Source organism: Macrotis lagotis, chromosome 1 (genome assembly GCF_037893015.1).
Source record: "Macrotis lagotis isolate mMagLag1 chromosome 1, bilby.v1.9.chrom.fasta, whole genome shotgun sequence".
In the NCBI taxonomy this organism is placed as follows: Eukaryota; Metazoa; Chordata; class Mammalia; order Peramelemorphia; family Peramelidae; genus Macrotis; species Macrotis lagotis.
Window position 1 is genome coordinate 564,778,080 of NC_133658.1, and position 19,319 is coordinate 564,797,398.

The following is a 19,319-nucleotide window of genomic DNA, read 5'->3' on the forward strand; positions in this document are numbered from 1 at the left end:
TCGCGAGCCCCGCCCCCGCCGCCGCAGGTCCGCAGTGACAGAGCCGGAGCGCTGCGCTTGCCGGTCGGCCGCCCGCCTGCTTCTGGGGAGCCCGCGCCGCAGGAGGTGAGCACCGGGCGGGGCGCGGGCGTCTGGAGCGCGGCCTCGGGCCCCGGGCCCCGGGGGCGGCGGGGGCCCGGCCGGCCGTTACGGCGCTCCGCTGGGGCCCCGCCGAGCTCCTCCCGGGCTGCAGCCCCGCGGCGGCGGGGAGGGGGAGGGGAGCGTGGAGGCGCTTTCCGCCCCTGCGGGGAAGGGCCGGCCCCGGGGTGGCTGGGAATGCGGGGCGCGTGTGTGCCCGCCCGGCGCGTGTGCCCGCGCGCCCGGCCTGGACCCGCATCCTCGGCGCCAGGCGGTGCTGCGTCAGCCCGTGGGCCGGGCGTCCGATAACCCGTCCGTGCCAGTCCGGGTCCAATGCGTGGCAGTGAGAGCCTGCAGATGTTCACGGGGTCCCCCCCCATGCAGCAAATAATGACAAAAGAATGGGGGTTTTGTCTTTTTGTAGTCACCTTTCTTTGGGATTACCGAACTGTGAAAGTCCTGGTGACCTGCTTTGGTCTGTTGCAAAAACACAGATATTTTATTTACAAAACAGGCCACCTTCATTCCTGTGTGACTAGGAATTTTGTACTGCTTCACTTGTTATTCCCCAAACAGCGCTGCCCTAGAGGTGGGTATGCTTTAGAGTTTGGGGATAAACTATATCCCTCCTCCTTTCCCAGCATAAGCTGCGTTTTGAAAAATGAATAATTTGGTTTTGAAATTTAGAACATGATAAACTTTTCTTACATTGCTCTAATATATCAATTAAGCATCATTTAAATACAATTTAAGCCTATGTGTAAGAAGACAGAAAAGAATCCTTGAAATAAGAGGTTTTTGGCTTGTATAAATAGTTTTATTCAATTCAAAAGAAGAAAGAACTTGCCGTGTTGAAAAATCAGGTACCACAAGAAAGTTGAAAAATCTGACAGCTCTTTGTAATTTCAGAAATGTTACTTTATTGTTCAGTTGAATCTCCATCAAATAAGGCTAGTTTCCTCAAGGTTTCTTGAAAGAACTGAGACAGACCAGTCTCTGAGTGAGACAAAAGCATGCTATCTGGCTTGTGCTATTAGGATTTTTTTGTTTATGATGTTAAATGTTATTAGGATGGAGAAAAAAGGCAAAGGAATTTTAGTATAAGAAATGTGGCAGTAAAGAAGAGTGGGCATGGTACCTTGGAGGATTAGAACTATCATCTCATCCATAAGAGGAACTCCCAGACAGGAAACTTCCTACACCAACATTGGTGGGCTGCTCTCAGGCAGTAAATCTTTATTGAGCACCTACTATGTTCAAGAACATAGGAAGCCCCAAGGACACTAAGAGAAGCAAAAGACAGTCCTATCCTCCAAGAGCGCACAATCTAATGGAGGAGACAAGCAAACAAAATCTATACAAGATAAATAGGAAATAATTTATAGAGGATAGGTAGGTATTAGAATTGAGAGGGTCAGAGAAAGACTTCTAATGGAAAGTGGTTTTAGCTGGGACTTGAAGAAAGCCAGGAGGGTGAGCTTTCCAGGCCTTTGGGAAAGCCAGAGAAAAATGCATGAGGAGAATCTTATTTGAGGAACAGCAAGGAAACTATTTCATTGGATCCAAGAGATTGTTCTTGAGGTGATATAAAGTGGTAGAAGGTTGGAATGGCAAGAGAGGCTTTGAATGCCAAAGAATTCTATAGTTGATCCTTGAGACATTTGAGAGCCAGTTGAGTTTATTAAGTGTTGGAGTGTCTTGGTCAACTTGCACTTAGCAACTGAAGGATAGATTGGATTGGGGGAAAAATTTAGGTTAGAACTGCCAGCAGTCGGATTGCAGTAGGAATGTTAGGAGATGGAGTCAGAAGAGAGAAGGGGGCATATTAGAGAGATGTCGCAAAGATGAAATCAGCAGACTTGAATAAGGAGAAGAGGTGAATGATGAGTCAGACCAAGATGGGACCGAGACCTAGGTTGTGAGCCTCCAGGAACTGGGAGAGTCAGTTGGCTAACAGTAGTAGGTAAGTGGCGGGGATGGCAGGAGTGTTTAAGGGGAAAATGATAAGATTGGTTTTAGACATGGAATTTAAAATATCTGCTGGACATTCACTTCAAGCTGTCAGAAAGGCAGCTGGAGATGCTGGACCTCAGCTCACTGGAGAAGATTGGTCTGGATAAACAGATGATAGCTAATATGGATGGAATTGCCAGAGACTTCAAAAGATTAAGTGACTTGACCTTGGCTACTTTGCCAATGTCAGCATTAGGACTTGAACACAGGTGTAGTCATTTTTTTTAAGGGTTTGGTTTTGTTTTTTTTTGAAAAGCAATGGGGTTTAGTGGCTTGCCCAAGGCCACACAGCTAGGTAATTATTAAGTGTCTGAGGTCGGATTTGAACTCAGGTACTCCTGACTCCAGGGCTGGTGCTCTATCCACTGCACCACCTAGCCAACCCTAGTCATTCTTAATAGTCTTCCATCCATTATGCCAAACTCCCTTTCAGCTTGATGACATGAACTGACAAGTAAAATTAAGTGCCCTAACTTCTAACCAAACTTTCCACAGGTATGAAAAGAGTACTTCTAGAATATACAAGACAACCTACCAATTAGAGAGTCTCCCTAACTTCTACATAGAGGTCAAAAGTCCTTTCATATCCAGAGAAATGTTATTTCATTGTTCAGTTGAATCTCTATCAAATAAGGCTAGTTTCCTCGAGGTTTCTGAAGGAATTGAGACAGACCAACCTCTGAGTGAGACAAAAGCATTCTATCTGGCTTGCATTATTAGGACTTTTTTGTTTGTGATGTTAAATGTTATTAGGATAGAAGTAAGGCAAAGGATTTTTAGTATAAGAAATGTGGCAGTAAAGAAGAGTGGTAATAAACCTTCCTTATGGTTTTTGCAACACTGGCAAATTTTTGTGAACTTATGAAATTGGATAAGTCATTTACACATTCATTGTCACAGGCCTTTCCCTATGTCTCGAATGCCCTTTATCTCTGCTTCAGAATCCTTATCTCTTTCTAGGAGACAACTTCAAGGCCATCCTTCCCCTCATCTATCCCTTTTAAGGGAGGAAATAAACTCCTTGAAAAAAATAGACTGCAAAGACCTAACTACATATCTTCTACTTCTTCCCTCAAATAAATTATTTGAGAATTTGAACATCCTTTTACTGGAAAGAATTTTATTAAAGCATCGTTAATTTGTTTTGTTGAAATTTTGTGCCAAATCCAAGTAGGACTGATCCTTTTTCAACTTGGGTGCATTCAACCCTATAAACAATTTGGTACTCACCTCTCTAAGGAATTCACCACCTGAATGTAGAATTACCTTAGAATCCTCCATCAGGGTAATTAGCCCCTTGCAATTAAGATTTTTAGTTAAAGAGATCCCACCCTAAGCCTCTGGGCTAGCTTAGATTGCTGGTGTGTGCCGCCACACCCAGCCATCCAACTATTTTTATAGAACTGTATTTATGTGACCTGAGGGATCCATCCCTACCCCTGAGGATATGGATACCTAAACCCCATGATTCTTTTGGCTACTGAGATTTTTGTATTGCTAAAACAAAAGGTACAGTTCAGCTGATAAAAGTTTAATTAAAAATATTCAGATGGTAACGTATATGCACACTATCACTCACAAAGTTTCTGAAATTCTGTTGTGGCCCAATTATGGTCCATTTTGGCAGTTTTCTGTAAACCAATTCTATAGTGTGTTAATCCAATATTATAGATAGGCTTGTGGATCTAGAATTTGTGCTTGTTGAGTAATTCTTGTCTGTCTATTCCTGATTCAGAATATGAAGGTACCTTATTTTCTCCCTTCCTCGAATTACTGATGAAATAATTGAGCCCAGGAGGAATTATGATTTGCCCAAGTTGGGAGGGGGGACTTTTTGTCTGATATACTGAAGGTGAACTACCAAGTTTAGAATTAACATTAACAGGTGCTAGAGATTTCATATGTAAGGTGCAGCTGGGATGACTATGTATCTTTGGGAGGGGTGGTTTGACTTGATTTTCTAGAAGTGTTGACTTGAGCCATCCACCTTTTCTAACCTTGTAATATGTAGCTTGTTTTTTAAACAATTGATTGGCATAGGAGTGAGTTTTTCTTTGTTATATATAAGTTAACTGGATGGAATCATGTCCTAGATTAAACTAACTGGATACTCCAAGAGCTTAACTTTTCCAAAATAGAATTCAAAAGACTTTTCATCTGCAGTTTTATATGTCTTCACAATGATTCTGCAAAATGGGTAAGAGAATCCAATTTGGTTAGTTCTAACAATAATCAAGAGTGTGTGATACACTTTTTAATAATAGTTAAAGAAAGTGTATTGTAGCTAATTAAAACAATTGCACATATAATTGAAGGATAAAACACCAAAGATAATTTACTAGATATGAACCCAAAAGCTTGAACCTGAGAATAGTTTAGAAGAAAAATTCTAAATTTTGATAGGTCAGAGATATTAGAACTCCTTTCTGGGTGTTTTAAACTAAGAATACTATCAAATATCAATTTGTCTATTGAGTGTGCTTAGTAAAACCATTTCAGAAACCTGCAGCATGATCCATTCTACTGTTTGAGACAGGGCACAGAAATTAATCAGAAAATTTTTAAATTGCACATATTTATCAATCTCATCTATAAAATGAAGAATACTACATTTGGGGTTCAAATCAAATAATGTGTGTAAAATATTTTGAAAACTTTATAAAGTACTGTATTAATATTGGTTAATATTACTTGGAAGTAGCGAGGTGCCTATATTAATGTATATTTGGTGGCATTTTAGTGTTCTCAGAAGCTGAAAAAATGGGCCTGCCATGACCTTCAATCTCCACTCATTTATCTTTGCTTTGATCACTGAGTCATAGAATGACAGAGGGGAGATACAAATTATGAATTCCCTCCCTGCATTGTTTTTATATTCTTCAGGCAAAGAGCTAAAGTGAAACAAAAAACCAGAAACCTTGTAGGAATTATGTAAATGCCAACGTAAACAAGTTTTCAATATAACAAGTGCCTAACTGGGCATATTTGAAGTAAAAAAAAAGGCACTATGTATTCTAAGCACTCTATTGGGCAGTAAGAAATAAAGAAAATTTAAATTAAACTTACTCCCTTTCCTCAGAAATTTTTTCTAGTAGGGTGTTTATTAAAAGCTCATTTTTTTATCCTTAGTACTATTATATGAGGTAGACATATAAGGAAAATGAACCCAAGTAGATTTTTCCATTTCCTGAAAAAAGGATTAGTCTGCATGGGTTGGGGGGTGGGGGGGGATTGACTTGGAAAATTGCTGAATTTTTAGATCAAATGTTAGTTTAAATTGAATTGTCACATGTTTATGTTTCATTGTACTCCTGAGAAAAGTATTAGTAATTGGTTCTAATAAAACAATGGTTTTTGGTATTGTTCTCTTTAGTATTGGTACCTTTGAAACAAACATTTAAGCACCTACTATGGTAGGCAAAAATTAAAGGAACAACCTGATCTCCAGGGGGGAAACAACATGTACACAGAAAAATAAATACACAGTAGTAAAGAAATATTATATTGGAGTAAAGAGATCCTGCCCACTGGGGAGCTTCAGAAAAGGCCTTGTATAAGAATTATCAGATTAGTAATTCAAGTATTATACCCATTTTTTCAGATGAAATAAGAAAGACAAGTAATAAGTGGCAGAAAATCCACCATTCTTTTAATTACACCAAACATTTGACTTCCTGGATTTCTAGACTCTGTAATTTGCTCACAGAAACTGATCTAATGGTACTTTCCTTCTATTATCCAATATTGTAACTTCTTCCCCAATGTATCTTATACCTGGACTATATTATATACAAAGTCCTATACCTGGACTGTATTCCTGAGCTATTGTTTTCACAGTTTTTGTGTCAAATGTCTTCTTTACTCTTTCCAAATTCTCTTCTTTCTTATAACTACAGTTTCTCCTCCTATCCCCCAAAAGCATTTTGACTATAGCAGCATTCTCTTGATGCTGCTCTATTTCCCAGATTCAAAAAATGTCCAAATTAAAAGAGAACCGTGAAGATTATCAAATTAAACCTAATTTTTATGTGAGAAGAAACTGAGGTACCCAGAGGTGGGTTGTGGTCACAGTGTATAAAGAGGAACTGTCTTTACTTCAGTAAAGGACAATCAAAGGACAGATAGATCCCTGTTTGATTCATCTTTCTTGATGTCACTAAACTCTTGTCAACTTCATCTTCTTATCTATGAAATTCCAAGACTTAGACTGAATAACCTCCAGGACTTTTCCAATTCTTCCAACTTGGGTCCTTCAAGTTCTTTTAGCTCCACTTTTCCCATCTATAAAAGAGAATGATCCCATTGATGAGATTAATTGGAAATATTGAATGTTGTGGTCTATTTCAAATCTATTTGTTTTTCAACAAGTAATGGAATTTTAAAAACTTTTTTTAAGCAGTAAGATGCATATTGAGAAGCACCTAGGTATAGGAGAGCTACCTCTTGATTCATAATTTCCCCGGACAAGTCATTTCACCTCTCAATACCCAAATACTCCAAATTTGAGATTCCAAGTTTTCTGAAAGGTATAGACCTTCTTTGGGTAAGGGATTTGACCTTTTAATTTGGGTTCCCTATCTAAAAAATTTCCAGTTTCTCTCCCTCTATAATTGAAGAGTTCCTCAAAGAATATCAAATCAGTGATTTGGTAAGTTTCCCAAGTCTCCATGTTTGGAGCTAAAGAGTTGAGTAAATAAGAAAGCTTTTCTTTCTTCATGGGACTTAAGACACATAATGAAAAGATAGTTAATTATCCCCATCAAAAGTGACTTCCCAGGTTTCATTGGCAGAGTGGTATGAATTGTGCAGTGCCTTGTATATACAAAGTTTTATTAGGCAAGAAGGTGACAAAGGATGGAGCCCTGAACCTAGTTCAAATGTGACTTTAGACACTTATTGGCAGTGTGGCCATGGATGAGTCACTTAACCACTATCAGCCTCAGTTTCCTTAATTGTAAAATGAGACAGTTGCACCTTCTAGGGTTGTTATGAGGATCAAATGAAATGTATGGCTCAGTCATATTGTAAGTGTTTATATAATGCAACACAGACTAAGTTATAGGGACTTACAGAATGATTGGGGAAATAGTTGAAGAACAATCCAAGGGAATAAAACTACTTCCTAACTCTGTAATGGTGGACAAGTGATTGAGGCACCCTGAGCCTCAATAGTCTTTGCTGGAAAGTGTGGGTGTTAGACTAGAGCAAAGATTCTTTTTTGTGGTCCCAGACAGTCAATCTGGTGAAACATATGGGAACCCTTTCTCAGAAGGAATGTTTTTGAATACATGAAATACTTAGTATTTAGCAAGGAAACTTTTATTGAAGTAAAATTATAATCAGTGTTTTCAGTTTCTGAGCCCCCAAGGTAAGAACCCCTGGAATAAATAATCTATGAGACTCCTTCCAACTCTTAATTCTATGATTTTTGCTGCTTCTGATTGCTAAAATAGCAACGACAATAAGATTGAGTTCATTCAACAAACATTTGCAATTCCCATTGAAAGCCCCTGAGGGAGATTCCAAAGAAGAATTGTCATCTTTAGAATAGTAGGTAACATTTATGTTGCTGTAAGATTTATCAATCCCTTGATTTAGAAGATCTTTTGATCCTCACCTCTACCTTTTCTTCCCATTTTACTGATGAAGAAAATGAAGCCCTGAGGACTTAGGCCTGGGTCACACAAGCAAGTTGGCCAAGGCCTGATTTCAACAGGTGTGTCTGATTCCAGGTTCATTGTCCTTCTTAAATTGTGTTGCCCAGAACTGAATGCAGTGTTTCCCGTGTAGTCTGATCAGAGTAGGTGACAAAGGGACCAATATTCCTTTATTTCTGGAAACTATTTCAATGAAAACATAAATGGTTAGTATTTTTGAATATGATATCACACTGCTGACTCAATTTGTGGTTCATTAAAAACCATCTGGTTTTTTTTTTGTTTTAGACAAGCTACTGCCTAACCATTCCTCCTCACCTATTCTATAATTGTAAATTTTTTTTAAGCCAAGTGTAAGACTTTTTTATCTCTGTCAGATTTTATTTTATTAGAATTAGCATTGTGTTTTTAAGCTACCTAAGTCCTTTTGGACCCTGCATTTGTCTTTCTGGGTGGTAGCTGTCCCCAGCATTGTTTCCATCTGCAGATTTGTTGAGCAGTCACCTTGTGAATCTCTTTGAGTTGATTAATAAGTTAACCAGTTTAGATTCTGAAATATCTAGAACTTTTCTAGGGAGGTAACCTTGAAGCATCTAGAGACTAACCAATCAGTTCTGAATCCATCTAATTGTATTATTATCTAGACCTTAACTGTCCACCTTCTTCTCAAGAATAGAATGAAGTATCTTATCTTATCTTAATCCTAGCAGTCAGCTGATATATTGCAAATTCCGAGGGAATTTTGTGCCAATGTGTGTGTATAGTTATAGTAGAAAGTTCAAGTGTGAATTCTGCCACTAATTCTCTTACAAAGGGAATACTTTCTCACTGGACTTCATTTTCATCAGGTGAGAGTGAGTTGGGTTCTCTGAAAACCTTTTTTCTTTGTCCCATGGTTGGCTAATTTATTCTGCTTAACTCCCTAGCTTTATACAGTGATATTTACTATAATTCCAAAATTTCCATAATTTCTGAGTTTCAAGTCTTAACTTTATGGAAGGGCAACTAGGTGATGCAGTGGATAAAACACTAGTCCTGGAATCAAAAGATCTGAGTTCAAATTTGACCTCAGACATTTGTCCCTCAAGAGCTTTGTGATCTTGGGCACTTAACTCTAATTGCCTCACCATCTCTAATCATCCTGATCCCTATCTGGCCACTGTACTCAGGTGGCTCCAGAGGAGAAAGTAAGGTTGGTGAAAAATATAAATTTAGCAAATACTAAGTACATTTTCTGTCAAAATAAATGCATTAAACTTTGTGGGTTTTGTTTCTTTTGGTTTGGAACTATGGTTTTAGCAATGTAAGGAATTCTTCACTTAGAAAATGATTTGCCTGGGAATTGAAATCCTTGGTGGATTTCACCTCTAAGCTTTTGGCAAATATTGTTTCATTTATCTTATTTGTAACCCAGAGTGTTTGGCACATAGATTAGAAATAAGTATTTGTTGGTTGAATATATTAGAAGCAATACAACTCATATCTTTCTTTCAGACTCCAGGGCCAGCCTGGCAGCTATACTTAATAGAGAGTCTCATGTTTTCTCAAGCTGCTCAAACATAAGAAATAGATACTTGAATGACCTCAGTTTAATTTTTTTTGCAGTTATTTGATTATTTAAAACATATAGGATTTGAAAAATCCAGTTAACTCCATCATTTCTCTGTTTTGTTTTGTATATTTAGATACAATCTTAGGTTAGTAGGTTATTAACATTTAAAATACCAGAAGAAATTGAAAAAAAATTCCAGATGATTTTTAAGTTGGTAATTCTAGTAAACCATTGAGAAATGGTTTCTGCCCTTGAGGTATAGAGACTGTTGCACAAGTTTGGCCTGGGTCATCTGACTCCTAATCATATGACAGAATTCACATCAGGAAATGGTAAGGTTTAGGTGAGTAAAATTTCTATAAGCCTTTAAAATTGGATTATAGGCATCTTTCCTTCAAATTTAGTTTCAAAAAGGAATATATTAGAAGAAAGGGAAGTCAACAATTATGTAATACATTATTTTATCCTTTTTTTTTAAAGCATTGCAAAATTAAGAGCTGTGAGAGTAATAGCTATACTACTAAATAACATCTTTTTAGAATACTATTTATCGAGTGCCCTCGGTAAACATGAATTCATTCTTATATTCTTTTGTTATAAGATTGTGGTGACAATAGCTTAGGTTAATTCAATGAAATTTACTGCCAAAGATCTTGTGACTCAGTAGTTTTCTTTTACATTGAGATACAGGGTACTTTAACTAGTTTCCTTGCTATAAGTGTCTTTTAAAATAAAAACAAGCATTTCTTTTTAACCAATATTGATTATACTCTCTGAAGAGACTCAAAGGTAATATTTAACCCTTGCTTTTTTTTTTTTGCTTATTTCTCTTTGCCTACTTGAGAACTATATTTTATCTTTTGTAAATATTTTCTTCCTATAAACATTATGTATGGTATTGTGATAAGTACTGATCTATTCAATATTACGCTTCTCATTCTTTTTGTAAAAATTTAAAGCAGCCTACCTTAGGAAATGTTGCCTGGGACACTTGCGGGGGGAAGGGGGAGTAAAGGGAGTGATGTGTTCTTTTTATCAGGTTCCAAGTGCAGCAGAAATGACCGGACTCCACTTTTGATTAACATGGAGGTTTGATCTGCTCCATTTCAGCCCTGGGACAGTTCATTCCTTCTAAGACACAAGAATATGACATCACTTAGATAATATTTTCATTTAAAAGAGGTTTGTTTTGTTTTGTTTTGCTGCTGGGATCATTAAAATTACTGCAGTTTCAGAAATGCAATACAGTTTTACTCTCTTGATTTTTCAGTGATCCCTAAAGAAAAGAACTAAATGTATGAAAAACACCAATAAACATTTAAGAATAGTCTAGAAAGATTGGTAAGTTGATTAATCCTTGGAGTTCATAATTCACTTACGTGCCTTAAAGGGATGGTCTGTAAGTTGGAGGGGAAAAAACCTGAATTCAAGCTCTTTTCTGACACATAACAGCTTGTAGAACCAGACCTGAGAAATCACTTAAGCTGTCTGTGCTCCATCTACAGATATTCTGAAGGCTCTAAATTGCAAAGGCAAGTATTGGCAGAGGAAGTTTCTTCATCTAGGAATTCCCTCTGCCAGTGAAATCACAGATCCAGATTCTCCTTCCCTTTCCTCTTCCCCCCCTCACCCAAATCTATATCCTATATTTAGGACAGGTCATGCAAGTAGACTGGTATGGTTAGTATCTGTAAAGAGTTAAAATGCAGTCTCTGCATAGCATTTAGTTAAGGAGTAAATGTCAGCATTATGATAAATCAACTTTTTAGATCATTAATAATCTCTGAAAATAACCAATGCCAGCATATATTGTAAGAATTTGTTAAAAGGTCAGGCTCCTGAGAATAGGGATTGTTACTTTTAGCTTTGTATCCTTAGCCCCTGGTGTGATTTCTGGCTTGTAGGAATTTAATAAATACTTGTTGAATTCAGTTACTTATAGAGAAAAGCTTTTTACATGAACCAGATACTGTAATCCATAACTTAACAAATGTTTGTCATAGTAATAATAGACTTTATAAAACTTTTTTTAACCCAATTTTATCATGAGGGTGAAGGGATAGTATGGTAAAGAATCCTAATAATCTGCAAATTAGGGAGCACTTGGCTATAGTCAGGCCTGATCCAGATTTAAAAGTATTTGGTAAATGTTTAAACAAAATAAATAAAAATTTAGTGCGACATAGATAGTATTATTTTGTGGTTTTCTGAATCAACACACCTGGATTTTTTCACCATTGTCCTAAACTATCTGGGAAATGCCTGAAGACTGACTTTAGTTTCTTGTTTCAAGCTAGGGATCAAAGGCCTTAGGGGTGCTTATAGTTTCTCTCTTCCCACCTTGATATTCTATTTTTTAAAATGAAAGTGAATTATTCAGATTCCATAGGAGAGGGTTAATAACCTTTAATACAAAGATTCTTAGAAGGGATAAGGCCTCATTGATATATTTATGAATAAATCTATGTATGAATATATTCTCCCGCAAACAATATTGAATCATTTGTACTCACAGTAGAGGGTAGCACTTGCAATTTCAGAATCTAAGGAGGGAAGTCAAACACAACACAATGAAATACAGCAAACACAGTTAATTGAATTCAGTTTGAATTTCTTCATACCCAGTTTTTATCCATTGAATGATCTTTGGAATATCAACTTTCCCTAGAACACATTCTTTATCTTTCTTTCCAAGAATTTTAAATATCTAGAAATTGCCACTATTCATTTATTTTTCTCTGCTTATTTTCCCCCCAGATGATTTTTCTGTTATGCAGCTTTTAACTGAAAAATGTTAAAATTTATATATTCCTCTAGACTTAGACTGCTTCTTGTTATTAGAAAAGGAAGTTTAAAAGTTTGGAAATTCACCATCTTAATGACTTGTCATTTCTGAATCTAGTCATGAGGTACTGATGATACATCCTGTTTTTCTTCAACTTCTTCCTTAACAAGGTTCATAGATTTAGAGTGGAAAGGACCTCTAAGGGTCCTCCGATCTAGAGGCCTCAGACTCAAGTTCCACAAGACTTCCAAATGTTGCCTGAACTGGATTAAAATGTATTTGGGAAATGTGTAACAAATAAATGAAAATATTATCTTAATTTACAGTTTTCTGAGTTTGACGTGGTCTTGGGTTCATTTTAACCAGTGCTGCCTTCTACTATACTGGATATAACAGGTAAAGGCAAATGACAAACTAGTGTTGCAAATTTTTGCCCATAAAAGTTTTTACCATTGACATTGTTGAGTCCTATGTCCCTCACAAGAGTTATGGGTAAATGATAAGATTGTAACTGGGTTCATACTGTGAAAACTACCCATAAATAATTTGGATCACTAAAAATCTCACAAAAATCCTTTTGCAAAAAAAAAAAAATTTTTTTTGATATATTTCTGCAACATTCTCTGTATGTGTGCATAATGTGTGTGAAGGTATTTTCTAAAGAGCTGTTTCCCAAAAGGATTCAGAAATTATCCTAAGTCCCCACAGAATTAATCTAGTGTCTTATGTTTTTAACTTATTAAAAAGTTAAAATGCAAAGTGGTGTAGGTTCAACCATTTTCTAATTCCAGCAAAGAGATTTAGTAAAATAACTAGCATTTAGTATATTTTTTAAAAGGTTATCAAGTGCTTTCTATACAATACTGTGTTTGATTCCTGCTGAAGCCCCTTATAGAACAGGAAACTGACTGATTCATAGCCAAGTAAATCATTGGCCCTTCTTCTCCACAGCTTTTAAATATAATGAGTTAGAATCCCTTCCCTGACTTGTTTGCATCTAGTTTATACCTGTGTTTCTGATGTGGTATTTGAATGAGGGATTTGTCCTTGGTAGCCCTTGATTTATTCCAGGTGATAGTTTTACTCAGTGGGAAGAATCCTTTTGCTTTAGTACTATCCCTTGAATAATCAGTTTGGGGCCTTCTCCTTGTTAATGTTATCTTTGGTTATATAAATGACTACAACTTAACTGTGCCCTAGGTGAATCCCCAGTCTTGGATCATTTTTGGCATTTAAAGCCTTTCACAATCTGGCTCCATCCTATCTTTCTGCATAAAATGATAATATCCCTCACAGACTCTTCCTTCCAGTTTGGCCTCCAGACTTTAATATAGGAAGTGGTCCTAAATAGTCTCAAGCACCACCTCCTAAAAAAGGCCTTTCCTGATAGCCTTAAACCACCCACCCCCTCACCCCATCCATTTTATATTTATTTTGTCAGGATTGTTCATTTATATCTCTTGTGTAGTATGTCCCACCTACCCCACCCACTCCCAATGGAATATCTTCCCCTTGTGGTACAGAATTGGTTTTTTTTTTTTTTACATTTTGTCTCTCAAGTACCTAACCAAGTAATTAATTAATACTTGTTGACTTTAATTGAATTTAGAAAAACCATGCAACCATTCTTTTTGGTCATAACAGATTAGTGCTACAGATCTGTGCTATTTAAATCCCACCTAGGACCTACTTAGGCTAACTAGTTTTTTTCTTGTTTGTTTTTTCCTCTGCCACCCCCAAAGTGAAATCTCAACCTGAATCCCTGCAACTTCTCAGACCAAAACTCAAATCCTTCTTCCACTTGACAGTTTGGCAGGTCAGATTTGAATTGTATCCTCCAACCCCAAATCCTGCAATTCTTCCCCTTTCATCTCTCATAGTGACATCTTCCTGCAAAGAGATCATCAATTCTGAAACTCCCATTCTTGCTCAGGGACATCCTTATCCCCTTCCTCCAGTGAGACTCCTCCCCGTGGCAGCTTCTTTTTGTGTCTTGGAAACTCCTGGAGGGCACCCTTGCCTTTCTTCACATCCTCAGCATTTGGCACATAGTAACCATTTTAATATTTATTGACTGATTTACAGTCTTTTCAGACCCTAGAGTTATGTTCATTTTAATTGTGCTAAATTATTTAAACTACTAGATTAAAGATTTTGTGGGCGAAAAGATGATCTATGTTAGGGACATTTATGTCATTTTTATTTTATAATGAAATTTATATGAGCGTTAAAGTTTACCAAGCATCTTACATAAAATATCACTTTTTTGATCTTCACTGCCTTCTTGTGAGGGTACCTAAAAGGAATTTGTCTACATTTTAGATATGAGAGAAGCAGCCTTTGAGGTTAAATTCTGTTGAGGTAGGCAAATCCTTTGGTGATTCCAAGGCCAGTATGATCTTTCCAATAGGTGATACTGGTGTCCTTTTGTACAACAGCCCAGATTGTCTGAGAATTTGCCAGTGAGGAAGGATGTAGGGTCTTTTCCATGAATCAACTCCCAAGCTGGATTAAATTTGGAAATGTTTTAACAAAATTGCTATATACAATATAACAGATAATGTTAATTTGTAGCTTTAAGTGCTTACTCTATTCCAGACCCTATGCTTAAATTTACAAATATTATCTCATTTGATCCTCACAACTATTCTGGAGGGTAGATGTTATTGTTATCCCCATTATATAATTAAGGAAACTGAGGCAGAAAGAGTGATCTTGCTAGTAAGTCTGAGGCCACCATAACTGCTTACTACCTTTCTCTGTTACCCCTACCCACCCAAAGTACCTGGTGTTCATTTTGTATATTTTGTATAAACTTGTTATAGAAATATCTTCCTTTCTCCCTCTCTCTTGGGGATTGGGAGTATTGTAGTTTTTTTGTTTTGTTTTGTTTTGTTTTTTTGCTGCTTAAGGAAAAGAATAAATTTTAACTTAAAAAGAACTTCAATGTCACCCAGTTGCCTGAAAGGTAAAAGCCATACTTTAGCCTCTAGAACTTAGTATTCTCCATCCTCTGAAATCTCATACCAACTTACCTTTCCAGACTTTTCTACTCCTGACTATTTACTTTTCCCACAATATTCCATGCTTTTCTTTGCTGCTATGCTGCTTTTCATTCTTTTCTCCTACCAGCATAACTATCTTCTAAGGTCAGTGGTCATACTATCAGACTCCTTAAAAAATGAAGAAATTCAGGTCCAGCTCTGTTCTCACCTCTTCCATGAGTTCTCCCCAGCATTGTTAAGATGATAACTCACTTTTTTATTTTTCTGCAAGGCAATAAGCGATTTGCCTAAGGTCACATAGCTAGGTGAGCATTATGTATCTAAGGCTGGATGTGAACTCAGGTCCTCTTGATTCCAGGGCTCTATCCACAGCACCACCTAACTGCCCCACATAACTCACTCTTAAGAAATTAAAACATTTGTTTTCTGTACTGTTCATCTGGTATTTGTTATAAATTACTTTGTTGACCCAGGGAGTGTGGAGTGTGGAGAGAGGCAGATTTATTAAGACAAGACCAGTGTAAAGAAAATTGATTTAGAGACTTGACTGTGTACCAATGAATGTGGAATAGTGACCAGAGAGATGCCTTTAAATTATGAGATCCTATGATTTTCCATCACACATACCTGTCTTTCACCCGAAGTAAGCTACTTAACATTTCCAAGTCTCATCCTGCCCTCTCTGACCTCTCTAAATTTGTATATTCCTATCACATAAGTTGTCATGCCTGGAATAGATTTCTCTCAACTGGTTGAAATTTCTCACTTTTTTCAGAGTCTTACTATACTGGTCAAACTTCATCCATGAAGCTTTTCCTGATATCTTAAAATCTCTGGTTTTCTCATGTGTAAAATGAAAAGGTTGCCCTGTTCCTCTTAACGTTTTTTTCTTGAGGACAGGGCCTGTTAGATGTGCATTGAGTATGGTACTTACAACTAACAAGAGGTCAGTAGACAGACACTGGTAAAATGTGATAAAGTGGTTTTTTTTTTTTAATTTTAGAGGCAGCCATGCTGTAGTTACTAGAGCCAGCCTCTATCCTTAAATTTTAAACAAATTTCAGTTTAGGAGTTTTACCTTCTCTGGTGATGGACTTGTTAACAGAATACTTTGGTAACTATTACTAATGTTATTGTTAACATTAGATATGGTGATTTAAGTATATTTGATAACAGAAGAATCCCATGTAAAACAAATTATTCATAGCAATACTTTGAAATAGCAAAAAAAATGGCAATGATTAGGTGTTCCTTAATTGAGAATTTCCTGAATAAATGTTATGTATAATGGAATTTTTTTCATCATGAGTAATGACTATGGAGATATCAGAGAGAAACAAGGGGAGAATTCTAAACAAAGCAAGCAGACATAAGACAATCATGGCTTAATGTTAATTTGTCCATGGAAAAGTGGTTGAACTTAGATGAATTGTAATAAGTAACTGACCCTAAAGAAGGGAGAAAGAAGTGTGTATTCTTTGTGATAGAAAAGTAGGAAATCATGAATTGGTCTGTTTTGATTAATTTGTCCTATTTTTCCCTCATACAAGTAAATGTCCTCAAAGAAGCAGTAGCATAAGAAACTTTTATATAATATTGACATATATATCAGTATTGTCTTATATTTTTTTCTTATGATCCTCAAAAACAACCCTGTGAGGCTCTTATTAACCCTATTTTATAGAAGAGGAAACTGAGGCCAGAAAAGGTTCTGTAAGATTAGTGTCAGGTAGGATGTGACTGAAAAATTGCTATGATGGAAACAACAAAATAAAACCCACACAAATGCCAATTGATTAAAAAGCATTTGGGTCAGGAAGCTTGTTTGTAACTGTTTCAAGAATCCTATTTTGTGCTTAAATTTGAAAGAATAAAATAACAGAGGAGCATATGAAGATAAATATTGATCATAGGAGACAACTATGTTCTGGTGAAAAAATTAGGATCTTAGGGACCTGGGTTCAAATCTTCAGTCTGTTCCTTTCGTGGTATTGGACATATGACTTCTCTATAAGCCCTAGTTTCTCCAACTGTGAAATGAAGAGTTTAACTGGGGAGTGTCTCAAAAAACCTTTTAATTCTAAATCCTTTTTTGTTGGTTTGTTTTGTTCTGCGAAGGTAAATTAACAAGATGAATTTCTCCAAACTACCCAAAATTCGTGATGAAGACCAAGAGAGTGAATTTGGCTATGTGTTTGGAGTTTCAGGACCTGGTAAGTGCTACTGCATCATTTCTTTGGTGAGGCTTTTACTTCGAGAAAATACAGGCATTTAGCATCTTCCCTCTCTGGTTCCTCTAGTTCTGCCTGTCTTTCAAGAACCAGCTCAGAGTTTGACTATGTCAGTCTTTCCCTGACCACCCTCTGTGGTCTTGAACTGTTATTCTATAAATTTCTTAGTTTGCTCATTTAAGTTGGATTTTCCTCGACAATAGAAACCAGGTTAGTTCTGTTCCCCCTCATAAAATTTTACATGTAATAGATGCTTAATAACAATATAAAGCTTTAAATGCAACCACCACCACAGCAAGTGGAATTAGGATCCTATGAGTTTTCTTCAACCTACTTCATTCCCTCCATCTGATGACAAATGCTTCTCAGATTAATTATGTGGAAAGGAAATTCACAAGACATACATTACCATGTGAAATATATTGTACCAGGTACTAGGAATTCAGACAATAAAGACTAAAGTCATCCTTAAATATAATCTCTGATCCTCACAAGAGGTTATCTGTTATACTATTATCCCTATTTTACCAATGAGGAAATTGAGACAAAGTAAAATGATTTCCTTTCTCCGGGTCTCACAGTGTCTGAAGTTAATTTGAACTAGGGTTTTTCTGACTGCGGGAATGTCTGTCCACTGTGCCACCTGCTGCCCCCAAGGTTTTAAAGCTGCATCATTAGGTCTGGATGAACTGAATCATTATTGTTGGGTTATACTGAGTTAATCAACCAAAATCCCCCTTGCTCATAGTCTCTTTCCTATGAGCCACTGTGAAGTCAGTGTACCAAACTATAGGAGCTACAAAACCTACTTCTTTCAGTCTTTTCCAGAAAGTTATCATGAGAAATTATAAAATGCTTTATTATTGAAATTTATTTTTTACCAATATATTGTATTTTTTCTCCTAGAATAAAAAGCCCTAACAACTTGTCTTCAGTGTATGGGCTTGTCAGACATAGGCCTGGTCTATTTTAACTAAGTAAAAGGCAGGTTTTAGTTTCCATTTCTAGATTTCCAGATCAGATCCACAAAGGGACAAGGGTTAATTATACAGCTCCCATGTTAGTGTTTCAGCTTGTTTAATTCAACAAACCCTAATTTTTGAGTCCCTGTTACAATTTACCATTCTTTGTGCTAAAGAGAAAATCTGCTGTCAAAAACATTTCAGAATAGGTTTAATTAAACTATTATCCCCTTATAGGAAATAAAAGATTTTTTAACAGAAATTTAAACAAGCTTTTAAATTGGTTTCATTATACTTTTTTTTTTTTTTTTTATTATACTTCTAACATGAATTCTTGCTCCAGTGATACCACATTTCTGTCTTCCTTATATATACATAATACTTGTCCTTTCCTCCTATATTGCTTCTATTACCTGGCATGCTTTCCCTTATTCTCTGTGCTTAGCTAAATTTTATGCATCTGGTTCCTTTAAATCTACTCCCCTCACCCAAAAAAGGCTTAAGAAATGTTGCCAAAGAAGCAAAATTTCTAAAAGCATGGGGCAAATTGAAATTGCATAACTTGTAAATGAAGCAGAAGTTGCCTTCAGCTACATGATGAAGTAGCACCAGAAACATGAAAGTCATTTGTCCTTATAGATGCATTAGAAAGAGAAAGTAAAAGAAAATTTAGTCTAGCCTACAGATCACAGGAGATGAAATACATGAGGGAATAGAAACTAATATAAGAAATTCCATAACTGCAATCTGCAACCCCCTCCCTACACAAATTAATGGCATTTGCACCTGGAGCAAGGATCAGAAGAATGAGGAACAGCCGATAGGCCAGAATGGCTGGATTGTGGAGAGTGTAAAAGGAAATAAAGCAAAAGAAAACTGGAAAGGTAGAGGTGGATAGATGGCACAGTGACAGCAAACAATTGAAAGAAACCAGCCATCTTTGTCAAGAAGAAATGCCTTTGGACTCTAAAAGACAAGCAAAAACAACTAGCTTTAG

General features: G+C 36.7%; 1 protein-coding gene across 2 annotated transcripts in view; it reads left to right on the forward strand.

Annotated features, from left to right (window-relative positions):
• ATP6V1A (ATPase H+ transporting V1 subunit A) overlaps positions 1 to 19,319 on the forward strand; it is a 37,447-nt gene continuing 18,128 nt past the window's right edge. The window contains exons 1-3 of one of the 2 annotated variants that reach the window (XM_074214544.1): positions 18 to 105; positions 12,451 to 12,520; positions 17,248 to 17,342. In XM_074214544.1, the coding sequence (XP_074070645.1) occupies positions 17,261 to 17,342 (82 nt within the window). In that variant the 5' untranslated portion in view covers positions 18 to 105; positions 12,451 to 12,520; positions 17,248 to 17,260. Of the gene's footprint in view, positions 106 to 12,450; positions 12,521 to 17,247; positions 17,343 to 19,319 lie in introns of both variants that reach the window. The other variant, XM_074214543.1, reaches the window with a different exon arrangement.